The following is a 19,274-nucleotide window of genomic DNA, read 5'->3' as shown; positions in this document are numbered from 1 at the left end:
AGCCCCCTTTAAGCAGAAATAAGCAAGAACAAGGAGAAGGGAAGGCCAGGAAACCACAAGCCTACCCGAGAAGCAAAGGGCGACCGCCAGAAAACCCAGAGGGGCAGAAGGTACCCCACAAGTACCAGAGGAAGAAAAGAACCCTCAAAGCGAAGGAAAAGAGGAGGAACGGAGGCAGAGCCCGCCCCAGGAGAACACACACACACAGCGAATGGGACAGCTGAATGGGTGTCCAACCTGAAGCAGGGAACAAGGCCTGAACGGTTCCACAGCCTAGAAGCGCAGACGTGAGAAAGAAGACACAGACGCACAAAGCTCCAACAAGCAAGGGACAGGAGCACACGCTGACACGGCGAGGCCCACGGAGGGGCGCCAAAACTACCAGATGCGCGCAGCAGACAGCTGGCAAATACTATGAAGCAGCAGCTCAGAACAAGTCGAGCGCAAGACGAGGAGCACCACCGGCCCCCGAATAGAAGCGGGCCGGCCAGAAGAGAAAGGGAAACGTGTAGTACCGACTGAACGCCGGCAACCAGAACACAGGAGACCACCAGGAGAACCAGTCCCCTCGGAAAACACGGCAGACAGGCCCCGGCCAAAACGGCAGAGAACTAGGTGCAAACACCAAGACACGACGCTGTAATCAGCATGACAAAGGTCGGCCCGGCGATCCAGTGGCGAAGAGGGAAGGAACCTTATAAAAGAAGGACAGAAACAGCTTCGGATACTGAGCGAGACAAAACCTGGAGCAGCGGAAGCTGCGCAAAGGCGGAAGAAAAAGAGAGAGCGAGAGACCGCACCAAGCGGTATACTGTGACGCCAGGAAAACGCAAGCAACCTGAGAAGGTATCCACACCCACCTAGCTTAAGACAGGGCTATACAATAACCAACTAATACCCCACCTAGGGTATGAATCGTCCCTGAAAAAAAAAAACAGGGAGACGCCTCTTAGGGAAACCCGCAGCAGTGGGCAATAACCAAAAAGACCAGTGGAAAACACCACAGACGGCTTACCAATCAACCCAAAAAGACAAAAGGTCCAACCTGAGGACCTATACAGCTGCACTTAACAGCAAAAACACTCACCACAAGCTGAAGGGCTGAACCAGCAGCCAAAAGAATAGGAGGGGCCAACTGAAGGACCCTGAAGGCATTCCAAGCTGCACACAACAGGCCAACCGAAATATAAGGTTGGCCCCAAAGAGAAAGGTGGGATAAACGCTCCCATAAGACGCCAGAGGACCGACCAACCGAAGCTTAGGGAGGGGGACGGAGCCCCGCAACGAGTTTCTGAATAGCGGAGTCTGCGTGGGTGTGAAACAACAGACTCCCATCAAAAGGTAAATCCACAAGACGCTCCCAAACATTCTCCAGAAAGACACCATTCCGCAACCAAGCATGGAGGCAGAGGGCCATAGAACTCGCCATAGCGCGGCCGAGGGAATCAGAGACGTCCAAGGCCGAACGGAGAATGAATGTAGCTAACTTCCGACCATCCGGCACCTGGTGCCACAGGTCCGCGCGGGCACCCTCTTGGGAGGCGCGAGACAGAAGGGACTCCGCGGAACCCCACAGGCCGGAAGTAGCCCTCACCAACACACAAAGTGTGTTGAGTGCGCGCAGAGCAGCGCTAGTGGAGGCGAAAATGTTACGCCCCCAGGAGTCCAGCCACCGGGCCTCCCGCGACGGCGGGAGCAGCACTGAAGGCTAGGAAGGAAAAGCAGCCCGCAGGACAGGGCCCTGGGCAGACGGGTGGGAAAAAAGGGAGACTGGATCGTGCGGAGCAGGACGGTGAAGGAGCTGTTGAGGCACCGTATCCGCCGTGGCAGGGCGACCCCAGGCCCCCAGAAGAGAGTTGTGGAGCGATGCTTCAAATGGGAGAAGGGGCTCCCCTCCATCAGAGCCCTGGTGGAGAACCTCCAATAAGTGGTCAGTAGGAAGTGGAGCAACCGGATTGCCAAAATGCAAGTGGCTGTGGAAATGGCCCGGACAAAGGCCACACTCTCCTCCTTGGGGCCCGTGCCCCGCTGGAGGGAGAAAAGAACAGCCCCTGTAGGATGGAAAACCCACAGATGATTGGGGAACCTGAGGGGCCTCTGGAGAGGGCGGAGAAGCCTGCGGGGCAGACAACTGCAGGGAGCAGAAGAGCGGGGCTGTGGACGTGGAGACGGCGTAGAACCCACCCTGAAATCCGCTGGAGAAAAGGCCACGATGTGCCGCCCAGTCTCCGGTCAAGAGGAGACAAGGAGACGACAGCCCTCCGGAGAGGAAGGGACAGATGTCGGGACGGCACCGGGGAGTCCACCACAGAAACTGGCGAGTCCTCGACCGCCGCCAAAGTGTCCACCAGGGGCGCCGAGTCGACCACCACCACGTGCCTCATCAGAGAAGTGGGGGGCGGGGTCGGAGCCGAAGTGGCCAATGAACGGTGCCGAAAAAGGCACTGGCTTGACCTCCGATGAGGCAGCCGTCTGCGCCGATGGCCAATAGGGGCCTGAGGAAGCGCCCCGGGTCCCGGCGTCCGCCAGCGCTGGGGAGGAGAGCCGCTGACACCGGAGAGGCATCAGCTCGGCCTCCAGGAAGACAGCCGCCTGCCCAGAGGACCGAGGGGGACTCTGGGACGAGCCATGTGTCCCGGCGACCACCTGCGACAGCGCGGCAAACCCCACGGGGCTTTGCGGCGAGGCAGAGACACTGTGGGCCGAAGAGAGGAACCCTGAAGGGCCGCACCCTGACAGCACACCACCGCCAAAACCTGAAGCAGAGGGATCCCCGGACGTCGCAGGAAGAGGCCCCAAGGAAGCCTGCAGAGCCGTAGCGTAGGCTTTCATCTGGGCCCTCGTCGCCCCAACGGCGGGAAGCGGCGGATAGGGTGGCAACGGGCGAGGACGCACGTCCCGGGACGAACCGGCACCCTCTGGACAGGGCCTCTGTGTTAAGCTGCAAGACTTACTGGTGGGCGAACGACGCCCATCGGGCCTCGGCGAAGGACGATGCCGCAGCCGGAAATGGCGGCCCCTGGACCCGTCCGAGGAAGGAGACGGACGCTGCGACAAGACCGATCTGGACAAGCGGGCCAACAGCAATTTCATCCGGCGCTCCCACCGGGACTTCGGCTTGAGATGCTGATAAACCTCGCAGTCTGTAGAGTCATGGTGCTCGACCAAAACACCACATACAAATACTGCGAGGGTCCGTCGCTGACATCTGACATGCACAAGAAGCACACATCTTGAAGCCTGAAGGCATTGCACACTGTTCCCAACTCAAGGCACTAAAGAGGCCTGAAAACAGGCCTGGGAGCACACTCCGGATCCGCGTTGCACGTGGAAATGAAGGAAACTGACGTCAGCACGCCGGGGTGGGACTTGTGACCTCGCTGATGTCACGTCCGCAGATGACGTCAGGGCGGGGTCGCGTGGTACCACCCCCTGGGGTGCAGAGATACTGTGGCGAAATTTTCCAGATCCAGTCTCACGCCTGGGGATAATTCTATGTTAAGGAATCTGCGGCTAGTAGTCTATCAAATAGGGAGTTACCACTTTCAAGAGAAAGGACTTTCTCAACGAAGCACCAGTTTGTCTGGACAGAAGTTGAAGTAGGGAGGCTTGGATGATAAACGCTGAAGCTCTCTGACCCTCTGAGCAAATGTTGTAGCTATGAGAAAGGCTGTTTTGATGGTACGGAGCCAGAGTGGCCAATTGTGTAAATGCTCAAAAGAAAAGCACACAAGAAAAGGGAGAACAAGAGAAGAACATGGAGGTCCCACTGGGGAATAATGAAAGGGGAAGGTGGAAACAAATGTTGCAAAACTTTCAAGAACTTATTATTAATAGGGGATTTGAAGAGGGAAGGCTGGTCAGGCATCTGCAATAAAACAGAAATAGCAGAGAGATAGCACTTGAGAGTGCCCAGAACACAGCCCTGCTGGACAAGATAAAGGATGAAAAGGAGAACTTGAGAAAGGGGGCCAGAAAGGGGATCGATCAGTCTTTCTGTAAATCATGCCACAAAGTTTCCCCAATGGCAGGCGTATACCATCTTGGTAGAGGGACACCTAGCTGCCAAGATAATGTTAGTCTTCGGGACGAAGGTCGAAAGCTGTTGTAGGAAAGTAGGAACTGCTTTTATGGTTCCCTCCACTTTTTGCCTGGTGCTAAGCTGTTATTGAGACATCCGTAGACACATCACCTCATCAGATCCGCCAAAAGTGCCTCCTTCAAGGACCGACTCTACAACAACGCGCACAACAGCAAAGAGCTCTACAACATCGTGAAGGACCTCTCTAACCCCAGCTCCAACACCAACGACATCCCACCATCTCAAGACCTGTGCGAATCCCTTGCCACCTTCTTCCATCGCAAGATCGCAGACATCCACAACAGTTTCAACAACCTGACCGCGCGACGACCGCCGACACCTCAGACCCCGCAGCCACCACCCACATCGACCCCCTGCTCGCCTGGACCTACATAAATGACGACTACACCATCAACATCCTGAACACCATCCACTTCGGCTCTGTCAGACCCATGCCCACACCACATCTTCAACAAAGCCAGCACCACCATCGCACCCTCTCTCCGCAAGACCATCAACATCTTCGAGACCGCAACCTTCCCGGAGAGCTGGATGAGATCAACGCCTTACTCAAGAAACCGAAGGCGGACCAGAGGGACCCAAAAACTTCCGGCCCATCTCCCTGCTCCCGGCGAAGGTCATCGAGAAGACAGTCAACAGACAGCTGACCCGCTACCTCGAGGAGAACAACATCCTGGACCCGTCCTAGTCCGGGTTCCGCAGCAACCACAGTACTGAGACGGTCCTCATCGCCGCCACTGATGACTTCAGGGCCCTGCTGGAAAACGGCAAAACCGCAGCCCTCATCCTCCTGGACCTATCAGACGCCTTCGACACTGTCTGCCACCGCACCCTACGCACACGCCTCCACAACGCAGGGATCCAAGACAAGACTCTGGAATGGAGCACCTCCTTCCTCTCCGGCATAACCCAGAGCGTCCGCCTCCCCCTTTCCGTTCCGAAGCCTCCGAGATCTTCTGCGGCGTACCCCAAGGATCATCCCTCAGCCCGACATTGTTCCACAACTACATGGTACCGCTCGCCCACATCGTCCTACTGCACGACCTCGACATCATATCCTACGCTGACGACACCCAGCTGATCCTCTCACCAAGGACCCCCCCACCCCCACCGCCAAAAGCAACCTCCACGAAGGAATAAAAGCCGTCGCAGAGTGGATGAAGAACAGCCGTCTGAAGCTGAACTTGGACAAGACAGAGGTCCTCATCCTCGGCTCCACCCCCTCAGCCTGGGACGACTCCTGGGGGCCTTTCGCAGTGGAAGCAGCACCGACACCCACCAACCACGCACGCAACCTGGGGGTTATCCTCGACTCAACACTCTCCATGACCAAGCAAGTCAACACCGTCTCGTCCTCCTGCTTCAACACCCTCCACATGCTCCGCAAAATCTACAGGTGGATCCCCACCGAAACAAGACAAACGGTCACCCGGCCTTCGTCAGCAGCAGGCTGGACTATGGAAACGCCCTCTACGCAGGAGCCTCGGCCAAACTCCTGAAACGACTAAAACGCCTCAGCACGCTTGATCCTCGACATCCTTCGCCACCGTCCCATCACCACACGACTGAGAGACCTGCACTAGCTTCCAGTCAACAAGAGGATCACCTTCAAGCTCCTCACCCACGCACACAAGGCGCTCCACAACACCGGACCGACATACCTCAGACGACCCACCTTCTACACCCCGAACCGACAGCTCCACGGACCTCGCCCTCGCCACCGTCCCCCACATCCGAAGAGCGACCACTGATGGCAGATCGTTCTCCCACCTCGCCGCCAAGACCTGGAACACCCTCCCCATCCTCCTACGGCAGACCCAGGAACTACTAGCCTTCAGGAGGCTTCTCAAGACCTGGCTATTCGAGCAGAAGCAGCACCCCCGTCCAAGCACCTGGAGACCATCACGGGTGAGTAGTGCGCTTTACAAATGTTTGATTGATTGACTAGTCTGACTGGGATCCTGCTAATCAGGACCCCAGTCTATCTGCTTTTTCCCTTAAATTGTTGCGATCTGTACTTAGGTACATCCCAGATTGGATACCGGGGTGCCCTCATCAGTCTCTAGTATATGGTACTAAGGTACCCAGGGAATAGGTAGCCCAGAGGTCCCCCATTGGCTGAAGCATGCATTATGCCACCCATGGGAGACCATTCAAAATGTTAACTACAGGCCCGCCATTGCAGCCTGTGCAAGATGGTGCTAGCACCACTTGCTAAAGATATAGGTTTCCGATAGAGTCACTTCTACTGGGTTATAAGTGAAGCAACCATATACTATATAGAAGGGAACCACGTAATTCCGCGATGACAATTTCGAAAACGGCTGCAACGAAATACCCCTACACCATAATCTGTGTGGGAGGTATGATTCCAAGCACTGGAAGAGCCCTCCGTTAGGCTCTGTGTTACCGGTGTCAGCCTACTATACCCAGAAAGCACAAAATGGTTGCTGCCGACCAAAGACATGATTCTGCCAGCCTGCTGCTGAGCCAAGCTCGAGCAGGGGAAGGCAGAACAATAGGCATCCTGTCACAGGGAGGTGTGACCACCTCCCAGACAGGATTAAGTGTATTGGGGCCAGGTGGGTGTGCTTGCCTTCACCACTCAGACTGCATGAGGGGCACATTTGGTGTCCCCATGCATAGTCCAGTTCAAACCAGCACTGGGAGCAGTTAGCTCGAGGCCTGCCCTGCCCTCTCACCAAGTTTGAGGCCAGTATTACTTGTAGGGGCTGCAATAACCAAACTCCTGTGCACTGCGTCAATTTGCAGTTGCAAAGGTTTGTTGGCTAACTTCCAAGAAACCCTTTGGGCTCCGAGTAGCCCCAACCTCAAGCAGAAACTTCAGCCACACCGCATCGTTGTGTACTGTGGTCTGCATCTTTTGGAGAGCTATTTGAGGTCCTCTCGTGACTCCAATGCCTCTGGCCTGTGGGTCCATTGGTTTCTTTTAGGCTTCCCCTATTGCTCGGGCCTGTCCCAACTCCCCTGCTTGTGGCGAGTCCCCTGGACCTTGCTGGTCCAGACATTGCACCTTCTTCGACTTCTGTGTTGGTTACATTTGCACAAAGCTTGTTGGTGCTCCCGCCAGACACCGACCCCATTGCACTAAACATCCGACATGGGACAGCTCATCTGCAGCTCATGTTTATTTCTGCGTCGTCTGGTCCTCACAGCTGCAGAGTCAAGGTCTTCGTCAACTCTCCTGCAACTCCCGAGATTGGTGGGCATTCGTTTTCCAGGTCTCCTGGGCATCCCTGAGTGACGGACTCTGCCCCTTCTGGTTGCAGGTACCTCTCAACTAGAATCCACCTTTGGATTCCACCGGACACTTTCACCTTCATCAGCAGCGGCACTTTCCTGAAGTCCTCCATTGGGTTCGACAGCAGTTTACCACACCACTTCACACCTATGCACTCGACTTCCCTGGTGTAGGTAACGTGGGTACTAGGGTATCCATGGGTGGGGTGGCTCTCCAACCTTTCTTCCACAGGGTTACTTCAGGGTCTACTGGGAAGGGTCCTTTTTCTTTAAAACTCCAACTGCGACTTACATGTTGATTTGTGCGGAGCACGCAGTCGTGTTCCTACACTGCATACGCTCTCCGTGGGGCTCCTAGTCACTCACCTTGGGTGGTTTCTTGTGTCTCCAGCACTTCTATGTTTTCTTGACCCGAGTCGTGGTTCTTATACCACTTTTAGTATATGGGTTTAGTCCCCTCCTGGGGCCCACTGTGTATTCTGTGATATTTACTGTATTTCTATGCAAATTATTGTGTGTATTGTTTATCTCCGGGTAGGAGATAACTAAATGTGTTAGAGAGTGTTATATAATAAATACATAGTTTTATAAATAGCTTGTATGGTTCTTTTTCTATACTATAAGATTGCATTCTGGTAAAACAAGCTGCTTTACACTCCTTCCGGACTAAGCTTGAAGGCTGCTCTCCACAGCTACCACTTAGAGAGCTTTCTAAGGTTGTCTAAGACCTCTCAAATCACCAAAGGTTTGACTGGACTGGTGCAGTGTACTCACTTACAATAGTGGACATCATATACCAGGCCCGCTTCTCACAGCTGTCAACTGTTGCTGCTTAATCAATCAATGAATCAGTCAGTACTTGTAAATCACAAGAAGGTGAAGAGTTGACAGGTTCGGGTGGAGGACCCTCCTCTTCTGCTGCGAAAGAAGATCATACTAAAGGAGCAGCCCGATCGGTGGATTGATGGTCATGCTCAACAGCTCGGGACACCAAACTCTGAGTGCCCAGACCGGAGCCACAAGGATGACTTGGGCCCGGTCGTCCAGATCTTCTTGAGGACTCTGGGCAGGAGTGCTATAGGCGTAAAGGAGGTCGGAGAGCCACTGGAGACGAAAAGGGTCTTCGAGCGAAAGCAGCCTTGGAAATTCCAACTGCCGGGAACGTTGACATTGCGCATTCTCGGCGGTGGTGAACAGATCTAACCAAGGCTCTCCTGCTGAAAGAGACCTTGCACTACCTCCGGAAGTAGATGCCATTTGTGATACACTAGTCATCTTTGCCAGAGTTCGTCCTCTGTGGTGTTGAGAGAGCTCATCATGTTGAACCACCAGGGAAAAGCCCAGATGCTCCAGCCATGACCAGAGGCGCAGATCCTCCTGACAAAAGATCCAGTATTTCCCAGCCTCGTTTGTTGCAGTGCCACATGGTGGTGGGGACGTCCGTAAACACTTGCACTAGCATTCCCTTGATGGAGTGTTGAAAGGCTTTTAATGACAATTGGTTCGCTCGGAGCTCCAACAGGTTGATGTGAAATCAAGATTCCGCCTGAGACCAGAGTACTCTGATCTCCACCTCTCCAAGATGGCTGCCCCATCCCAGGAGTGACACATCTGTCACCATTGTCAGATCTGGTTGGGGAAGGGAGAGAAGTCTGTCTCTCAGCCGCTGTCCCAATTTCGGTTTGTGTGCCACCACAGCAGGTCTGTAGCAGTTCCTGCGAACTTCAGGTAACGCCTGCGGACAGGCAGGACAGGAATATGAAAGTATGCATCCTGCAAGTCCAACGCTACCTTCCAATCTCCTAGGTCGAGGGCAGACAGGACCCGAGCTAGCATGAGCGTTCTGAACTTCTTGAGGAGAAAATTCAGAGGGCATGGGTCTAGGATAGGACGAAGGCCTCTGTCCTTTTTGGGCACCAGAAAGTAGTGAGAATAACAACAACTTTTTGTATACTTGGGCATCCCTAGAAAAGTCAGTTGTCCTCAACCAGGCGTGTTGCTGTACAGCCACGGTTGATGAAACCGCTCTGCCCAGTGACTCGGTTGTGTCTAGTCCACATCACAAACTTTGTGGCAACCCTTCCATCAGCAACAGCCTGGGACAGTACAGCCCAGGCCTCCTCTAGGACTGTTGGCAGCACCTAAGCAACCTTATCCCACAGAACATGGGTACAGCCGCCTAAAGGCACCTATATAGGCAACGCGCATGTCACTTCTGGCACTGATGACGTCATGGAGCTGAATGATACCACATACCGACACGCAGGGGTACTGCTCATGAAAAAGTGTCCAGATCCTGTCTGACACTGGGAATAATTCGGAGGTAAGGAATCTGCAGCTAGAAGCATCTATCAGATACACAATATGTATTACTGTGATCTCTTACAAGTCAAACTTCTTAAAGCCACCCAAATGGTTGTCTAAATCAACAAATGCCGATTTCAATACTGTCACTTTACAATACAAAAAAAGGAATTGTTTAAACTAAAAGTACACTTACCACCACGATATTGAGCCTTAACGCCACTTGTACCATCTCCACTTCTGATGTTCAGAAATTGTTCACCAACTTGTTTCAGTACATCGTGGCTTACACCTGAAATAGGTAATAAAAATAGTAATACAAATTATGCTTGGATGTAGACTACTATAAATGAAAGTATTAAATAAGAGAGATGCAAAGAATTCCACCTTTGGATAAGCTCGATGGATCCATACGCACAAGTTACTACTTGTGTAACAATATATCTGTAAGAGACATTAGTTAGTGATAGATTCCTTAACTTAGAATATCCCCAGGCGTCAGACTAGATCTGAAAAGTTTTTTCCGTCAGCAGTACCCCTGCGCGTCGGTAGGTGGCATTGTGCGGCTCCGCGTCCATCGCTGGCAACGTATGCGCCGAGATGACGTCACGGAGACTACTTAGGCGCCACCCATGCACGCTGAAATCAGTTCTGTACACGACTTTCCGCGCCAGGAAAGCAGAGACATGCTAGAAACTGACCACTGGTGCCATGAAACTAGGGCCCTGAGAGGGATGGCTTTAACCCTAGAATCAGTACGCAGAACGAAGAGGATGGGTGGGGCGGTAAGGAATCTATCACTAACTAATGTCTCTTACAGATATATCGTTACACAAGTAGTAACTTGTGCATCGGAAAGAGACACGTTAGTGATAGATTCCTTACTTTACAATAGATACCCCAGCAATACCAACCCCGGTGGTGGGTCTGCGAACAGATTACACCAGAAAGTCACGGAGAACAGAACGGCCAAAGAAGCCGTCTCTCCAGACTGAACTGTCAAGGCAGTAATGCTTGGTAAACGTGTGCAGCAAGGCCAACGTAGCTGCCTGACCAATATCCTGCAAGGGAACGCCGCATCTCAAGGTGGCTGCAGTTGCCCTGGTAGAATGGGCACGCAGCCCCACAGGAGGCTCCTTCTTAGCCAAGGAGTAACATGCTTTGATGCACAGAACGACCCACCGAGAGAGGATTCTTTTGTGCAAGGCCCGACCTTTTTTGGCACCCACATAGCCCACAAAAAGCTTGTCATCCACCCGGAACTGCTGTGTACGCTTCAGATAGAAGGAGAGTGCACGTTTTGGATCCAGACGGTGGAGCCTCTCTTCCTCTTTTGAAGGATACGGAGGCGGAAAGAAGGTGGGCAAGGTGATGGTCTGCCCGATGTGGAAGGGCGTGACAACCTTTGGCAAAAAAGGACGGGTCCTGAAAACCACCTTGTCCGGGTGTACAGAAAGGAAAGGAGGTTTAGAAGAAAGAGCCTGGAGCTCACTCACTTTTCTGGCAGAGGTGATAGCTACCAGGAAAGCAGTCTTGAGAGTGAGAAGACGTAAAGGACAGGTATGAAGGGGCCCAAAAGGAGTGCACATCAGATAGGTCAAGACAATATTTGAGTCCCATTGAGGCATTATGAAAGGCACGGGAGGAAACATGTGCGTAATGCCTTTCAGGAAATGGTTAACAACCGGGGACTGAAAGAGAGAAGGCTGATCTGGAAGCCTTAGAAAGGCGGAGATGGCCGAAAGATAACCTCCGATAGTGCCCAGAGCAGAGCCCTGCTGGGCCAAGGATAGTAGGAACAGAAGGACCGCAGAAAGAGGGGCAGAAAGGGGATCCACAGACTTTGCTGTGCACCATGCCACAAACTTGTTCCACCGGCAGGCGTATACAGTTTTAGTGGAGGAATGCCTGGCTGCCAGAATGACATCACAGACTTCGGGAGGAAGATCGAAAGCTGTCAACTGTCGCCGCTCAATCTCCGCGCATGAAGGTGGAGGCTGGACAGGTTTGGGTGGAGGACAGTCCCCTGCTGCTCCGACAGAAGATCCTCCCGAAGAGGCAGACTGATCGATCGCCATGCTGAGTAGCTCGGGATACCAGTCTCTTCGTGCCCAATCCGGAGCCACAAGCATGATTTGGGCCCTGTAGCGCCGAATCTTCTTCAGCACTTGGGGCAGAAGTGGTATAGGCGGAAAGCCGTACAACAGACCGCAACTCCACTTGCGAAAAGCGTTGCCGAGCGAGTGCTGCCTTGGAAATTCCAACGAGCAGAACTGATGACATTGTGTGTTCTCTTTGGTGGCCAATACATCTAACCAAGGTTCTCCCCACTGCAGAAAGAGACCTTGCGCCACGTCCGAGTGCAGACGCCAATCGTGATCCCTCAAGCACCGGCGGCTGAGTTAGTCCGCCCTGGCGTTCAGAGAACCTGCCAGGTGTTGAACCACCAAGGTAATTCCTTGATGTTCCAGCCATGTCAAGAGGCGCAGGGCCTCCTGACATAGGGTGCACGACCCTACCCCACCCTGTTTGTTGCAATACCACATAGCGGTAGTGTTGTCCATGAACACCTGCACCACACTTCCCCGGACAAAGGGAAGGAATGCCTTCAGTTCAAGTCGGATAGCCCGAAGCGCCAAAAGGTCGATATGGAGCCGGGACTCTGCCGGAGTCCTCTCCCAAGTGGCCACCCCATCCCAGGAGGGACGCATCCGTCACCACTGTGTGCTCCGGTTTGGGAAGGGAGAGGGATCTGCCATTGACCCAATCGCGATTCGTGAGCCACCACTGCAATTGTCGTGCAGTGCCCTCCGAGATCTGAACATGATCGGACAGGTTGCCCTGATGCTGCGCCCACTGGAACTTCAGGGCCTGCATATGCCATCTAGCATGTTGCACTAGCAGGATGCAGGAGGTCATCAGGCCCAGGAGCCGGAGGGTTATCCTGACTGAAATCCGGGATAGAGGCTGAAAGATCGGAATAATAGTCGGAATATTCCGGACTCGCTGCTCGGGAGGATAAACCCGAAACCGCGTCAAATCCAGAACCGCTCCGATGAATGGTGGCTGCTGAGAGGGACTCAGGTGCAACTTCGGCAGGTTGATGGAGAACCCCAGCAAATGCAGGAGGTCGGCTGTAGTCTGAAGGTGGGAGACGACTCCCTGGGGCGAGCCCGCCTTCAACAACCAGTCATCAAGGTAGGGGAAGACTGACACCCCTGACCGGCGCAGATGAGCTGCGACCACCATCACCCGAGGGGTGCTGGTAAGGCCGAAGGGGAGCACGGCAAACTTAAAATGCCCCGGGCCTACCGTGAATCGCAGGTAACGCCGGTGGGCCAGCAGGACGGGGATGTGAAAATATGCGTCCTGCAAGTCCAACGCTACCATCCAGTCTCCAGGGTCGAGGGCAGCCAAGACCTGAGCCAGAGTCAGCATTTTGAATTTCTCCTTCCGGAGGAAGCGGTTGACGTTCTGGAGGTGCAAGATGGGACACAGACCCCCTTTGTCCTTCTTGGGGAGCGGGAATAACAACCACTCCCTACTTCCGTCCCAGGAACGCACTCAACGGCCCCCTTGGCCAAGAGGGCCGTAACTTCCTGCTGGAGAGTTGCCAAGTGTTCCCCTGACATGCGGTGGTACTGAGATGGCAGGGCTGGAGGGATGGACTGAAAGGGAAGGGAGTAACCCTTGCGGATGATCTGCAACACCCACTTGTCCGATGTGATAGCGAGCCAGTGGGGGAGGTCATGGCAGATCTTGCTAACCACCGGCATTGGGGGCTCCACAAAGCTCAGACTAGGAAGGTTTGGAGGGAGAAGCAGCGGGGGCGGATGTGGACTGACTCCCACGCTGATTCCCAGACCCACCCCTGCAGAAGCCGCGTCCGTGGCCGCGCTGAGGCTGGTTCTGTACAGGCTTGCTGAAGGAACATGCCTGGGCGCCCCTGCCTTGGCCACGAAAGGAACGAAAACCAGGAGTGGCTGGGCTTTTCGTGGAAAGACCCAAGGACATGGCGGTAGCCTGCAAGTCCTTACAACGCTCCAGCGCACTATCGGCCTTATCGCCAAACAAACTGGTGCCATCAAAGGGCATGTCCATGAGTGAGCTTTGTACATCTGGCAAGAACCCGGTAGATCTCAACCAGGCGTGGCGACGATTTGCCACAGTCGTAGAAATGGCGCTCCTAGTAAGTTTGTGGTGTCCAAACCACACCGAATGGCGAACTTAGCCGCATCCTTACCCTCAGCAACAGCTTGAGACAGCACAGTTTGGGCCTCCTCATGACATGACACGGAGGCAACACCTGTGCAAAGGCATCCCACACCGCGTGGGACTAGCGGTCCAAGAGGCAAGCGGTGTTCACCAACCGCAGCCCAAAGCTAGCCGAAGAGAACAACCTCTTGCTGAACTGATCCAGCTTCTTAAGAGTCCTTATCCGGCGGAGCCGTGGGAAAGGCACTCTGGACGTTGAAGCTTGGATGACCAGGCTCTCTGGCGTAGGATGAGTGGTCAGAAAGGCAGGGTCGCCGAGCATGGACGCCTGGCGACATTCTTATCCACCGGGCCCCGGTGGCAATGCGCGACCATGTGCCCAGTAAGACATCAGTGAGGGCGTCGTTAAATGGTAGCAGGGGCTCCGACGAAGTGGACGCCGTCTGGAGCACCTCAGTGAGGAGAATAGTCTTTAGGGCCACCGTAGGGAGAACAAGGTGGAGGACCTCAGCGGCCCGACCAAGCACCATCGTTTACGAAACGCCCTCCTCCATGGTAGGCAGAGAGGCAAACCCCGGGTCAGAGGAGAGATCGAGGCCGCCGGCCTCCTCTAACTCGTCCGCCCAGTCCTGCTCCGAGTCACACTGATGAGCAAGAGGGTCCTCGGACCCCTCCCAGTCATCCTCCACCCCCACCGTATGTGGGACAGTTTGCGGCGGAAGGGACCGGGGAAGGCGCCGTGTCCCAATGCGGATCCCAGGTAGGGACAAAATTGTCCGAGAACCTGGGAAGGGGCGGAACAAAGGGTACCCACTGCGGCGCCAGCGACGTAGCCGTGGGCGGCGCTGGGGCCAGAGCCGGCAGCGCGGGACCTTGTGGCGCTGGAGCCAACGGCGCAGGATCCTGCGGCGCCAGGGCCGGAGCCACCGGCAGGATCCTGACACGGGACCGCGGGGCCCAAGGACACGCTGGCGGGAGCCCGAGGCCTAAACAGGCGATCCAAGTTAGCAAGAAATTCTGGCACCTGTGCGGGAATCGCCGACGGACCCGGGTAAGGTGGGTAGGCCGTGGGACTCCGGGGCTCCGAAGGATCCGCAGAGGCAGAACCCCTGTCCCCCGCGTCCGCATCCGGGGACCGACGGGGGGACGTCGGAGAGCGACAACGCTTCTTCGACTTTTTTGTGTCTTCTCTTACCCGAATCTGAGGGTGAAGACTTGGAGCCCGAAAAGCGATGATGGCGGCCCGCGCCGTTCCCTGGAGCTGCCCCTAGACCGTGAACGAGTGCCGGACCTCAAACCGCTTCCGGCGCTGCTCCCTCAAGGCCTTCGGGGCCATGGCCAAACAGTCCATGCAGGCCCGGGAGTCGTGGTCGCTCTCCAGGCAGTAGAGACAGACGTCGTGGGGTCTGCCACCGACCTATTGCGACGGCAGGCCCCACAAGACTTAAAACCAGGCATCCCTACGTGCACCAGAGTAGACTCAAACTGACAGGAGACAAAAAAGTCTTAAAAAGATAGTCAAAAAGTGACTGAGGTACGTGCTCTAACCAGATCTGCGCTTACTGGCGCGGAATAAAGAAAGAACTGACGTCAGCGAGCATGGGTGATGCCCAAGTAGTCTCCGTGACGTCATCTCGGCACATACGACGCCAGCAACGGACGCGGAGCCGCACAACGCCACCTACCGACGCGCAGGAGTACTGCGGACGAAAAAACTTTCCAGATCCAGTCGGACGCCTGGGGATATTCTAAGGTAAGGAATATATCACTAACGTGTCTCTTTCAGATTTAAATTTCACCCTTTCAAAATCCAAGGTGGAAATCCCTTTCCTCAACCTCCTTATCTCCCTTGATCATGAAAAACTCAAAACCAAAACAATTAAGAAAAAGACTGACTGAAACTGCCTCCTCTTCAACAGTCATCACCCCAGGGCGCTACGTGAAAATCTACCCTATGGACAGTTTTTATACCAGAGGAGGAACTGCAGCAACCTTACTGATCATTATCGACGAGCAGATAATCAGAGTAAAAACCTCAAGGTGAGACCATATCCCACAAAGAAGATCAGCAACGTGAACAAGATAGGACGTAACTATCACCGTGAAGGCTTACTGGAAACTTTTACAAAACCCAAAGATGGTACTATGACCTGCATAACAACCTTCACCCCTATGTCCGACAAGATTAAGAACATCATCTTAAAACACTGGAAAATTGTCAACTCAGGGGAGCTCAATTTAGAACGCCCAAGATTCGCCTTCAGAAGAACACAAAATCTAAGGGACTTCTTAGTACACACAAGACCGCACACCCATACCACGACACTACAAACCACACTATGGAACTTACCAGCGGTAAAAGGCCACTATCCATGTGGCAAGTGCAGTGTCTGTGCATCTACACGCCATACAAAAGCCCCAGAGATAGGAAATTTCAGATGGACACAAAAACAACTCACTAATTGTAACACGAGAACTGTGTATACCTTATTACATGTCCTTGTAACCTACACTATGTGGGCATGACCATGAGACCAGTTAAAACTAGGATCAGTGAGCACAAAAGCAACATTCTCTGCGGCCACAGTGATACCAAAATGTGCAACCACTACACTGAATTCCAACATACTACTGATCATCTGACCTGGACTGTTCTGGAGGCAAACCAAACCCGGAATACCACTATCCTTTAGAAAAGAACAACATTGGGTATTCCGCCTTTGTACACACATACATGGTTTGAACAATGATACACCTTGGATTGAATTACAGTAGCACTTTCCATACAGGTATATCTGTTCAATACACCTTCTTGCTCCATACACTATCAGTAAACATCTCCTAACTTTGTGACTCACTTTCCAGACTACACAAAGTCCTTTTTTAACATACGATAGATATAGACTCTTTACCAACTTTCATGGTGAAAGTTCACGTTTTTGTGAATACTTCTTTATGGAATATAACAAGCTCACACAACTGTGATGTCTGTTAAGGCATATCTTAACCCTGTTTACACCCAAACATAAGCAGGCCAGGTACTTAATCACATCTTCTTTTACCTACTTTTCACCTCCACTATTTTATATGCCAGTTCCTCAATACAACATCTTTACCTGCTCAACATGGCGACCATCCTTATCGATCCTGTCGGGGCTGTGTAACCAGCCACTTTTTACTTTTACTGCCCATTTGGCGCACCATCCCTTATTTCATCCTCCACTGAAAAAAAATTGTCTGTTACTTACCAACCTTACTGAATTGAGCAACATTATGCACTCCAGCTGCCTGATAAGGCACCCGTTTACCGCTCTAAGATAGCAGCCCCTATCATACCCATTACACTCTCACACTCTTCCAGTGACACGAAGTGATTGCTTGAAGCCGTAAACTATAATACTTGGAGACAGCCTGCTCCCAAACATCTACGGGGAGTCGAGAGGATAGGTTGGTGCGACCTCAAGTGTCTTTCACCATAACCGTGAGTATCTTCCCGACTTGCTGACACGAGCACTTCGTGCTCCTAACTGTGCACAACAGTAACTGCTATATTCTCCAATGCAGATTGTGACGAAAATGGACCCTCTCGTTTGACTCAAGGGGATTACCTCCTAGTTCTTAGAGGTAAGAGGGTCCCCATCCCCCTTTGTTGCCCCCCCCCCCTCCCCGGGGCGCAAATCTCCATTATGTAAAGGCTTTGCCATTAATGGGGGACACACCAATACTTGTTTTACAAATATACTGAGCCTACCTTTATTGTAGAACAGAACTATTTTGACATATTAAGCTGTGAGAAATATTATTTCCTACAGATGTGCATACTAATCACCAGGATATATTCGCTTCGTAATTAACTGTATAACATGTTGGGGCAACCATACCCATATGCCTGTTTTTAGTAATACAGACTAACTCACCATTGTTTTTAACACTATACACAAGCCTTCAAATGGCTTTATTTGATCAATCATCTCAGAGACTGCGTCTGGCTACCTTTGAGGCCAGGATATAAACATGGTCTACATAAGGGACAATCTGGTTATATCAGGATTTATACACCAAAGACAAGACTAATTATTGTTTTGCTATTTACTGTTTGTCTGAACCCTTTTCCCCTCCCCCTCTTGTCGTTCTAGATTGGATCACTACCAGCGTCCTACTGGTGGCACTACTTCAATTTGTGGAGACCATCGCTAAAACACCACTATTTTTCCTTTTTTCTTTGGTCCTGAGGAAGCTCCAGGGATCTCTTTCTGAGACCATCAAGGGCGCGAAACATGTCAACCTAACCTATATAAAATTTCATTCACACACTTGTAGGTTATAGCTACTTAGGGTCATTCTAACCCTTCAACAGCCACAACCGTTTATGGGTTTTTTTATGACTGTGAAATCTTTTCATTAAATTTGACTAGCAAAGATATCCTCTAGCCATTTTGAAACTCACTCACCACTTCCGAGCACTACCTCGCAATCATCATATGGGGCACAAACAAAAGATCTTCGCAAAAGCGACTCTTCGGGGGACCCGAAAGGTCTTGCAGTGCCGGCCTGACAAGGAGAACCACCCTATGATGAAGCATGACATCCCTTGGGATGTGTGAGGGCACCAAGTAAAGGTCACTTTGACTTTGCTTCTCATTTCTCTAGAACGACCTCTCCGGTCTTCTTTTAGGAACATTGACCCATTGTTTTGGTGTATTCAGTACTTGGCAGCACGGGCACTGGACCTTCACTAACCTCCTTGTCCCCAACCTTTTTTTTTTTTTTTTTTTTAAGTGTACATTCATAAACCTCTACAAGGAGCAGTTCTGAAAATCTGCTTGTAGTATTAGCCAATATAAATCGACAAGGTGGTAAACACACAAACTTAAGTCGGGTGTTGATGTACATGTGTATATCTAACTTTGTTTTGTTTTTAAACAGGGAAATGTTTCACTGGATGAACAGTGCAGCAACTCTAACCAGAGACATAATTGATGGCCTTAGATGTGAGAGGGGTGGGGACATACCATGGCTCGCTGCTGTAAACAAAGAGCCTTAAGAGTGTGAACCACCTGCGCATCTTTTTAAACCCAATTCAATCAGTTAATTAATAAAAAGGTGATACAAGAGGCACTGTATAAAAAGTATAGTGATGAAAGGTATCAGAGAAAGAGATCAAGAAAACCTCAGTTGCAAGGTACATGCCCTTAGAGGATTGTTGTCACTTGCTTTCCAGATATCTTTCAAAACCTATAGGACACTGGGAAAGAGGGCTGCTATTTCGCTTAAGGGCAGGTACTATGAAATATTTACTATGTTTCCCTCTGGGCTATACTGCTGATATCGATGTACTGCCCTGCCATGCAACACACATAGGAATCAAACCATGTTGCATTTTTTTTTATTC

At 52.3% G+C, this 19,274-nt stretch overlaps 1 protein-coding gene across 1 annotated transcript in view; it reads right to left on the bottom strand.

Moving 5' to 3' along the window:
* The window catches only part of UQCRC2 (ubiquinol-cytochrome c reductase core protein 2), a 104,775-nt gene that overhangs the window by 30,138 nt on the left and 55,363 nt on the right, over nucleotides 1–19,274 (bottom strand). The window contains exon 9 of the mRNA XM_085629116.1: nucleotides 9,864–9,959. Coding sequence (XP_085485242.1) covers nucleotides 9,864–9,959 — 96 coding nt within the window. The remainder of the gene's footprint in view (nucleotides 1–9,863; nucleotides 9,960–19,274) is intronic.

This window comes from Triturus cristatus, chromosome 10, assembly GCF_964204655.1.
Source record: "Triturus cristatus chromosome 10, aTriCri1.1, whole genome shotgun sequence".
Classification (NCBI taxonomy): domain Eukaryota; kingdom Metazoa; phylum Chordata; class Amphibia; order Caudata; family Salamandridae; genus Triturus; species Triturus cristatus.
The sequence above is the reverse complement of the archived record's forward strand: the minus strand, read 5'-3'. Positions and strand labels throughout refer to the sequence as shown.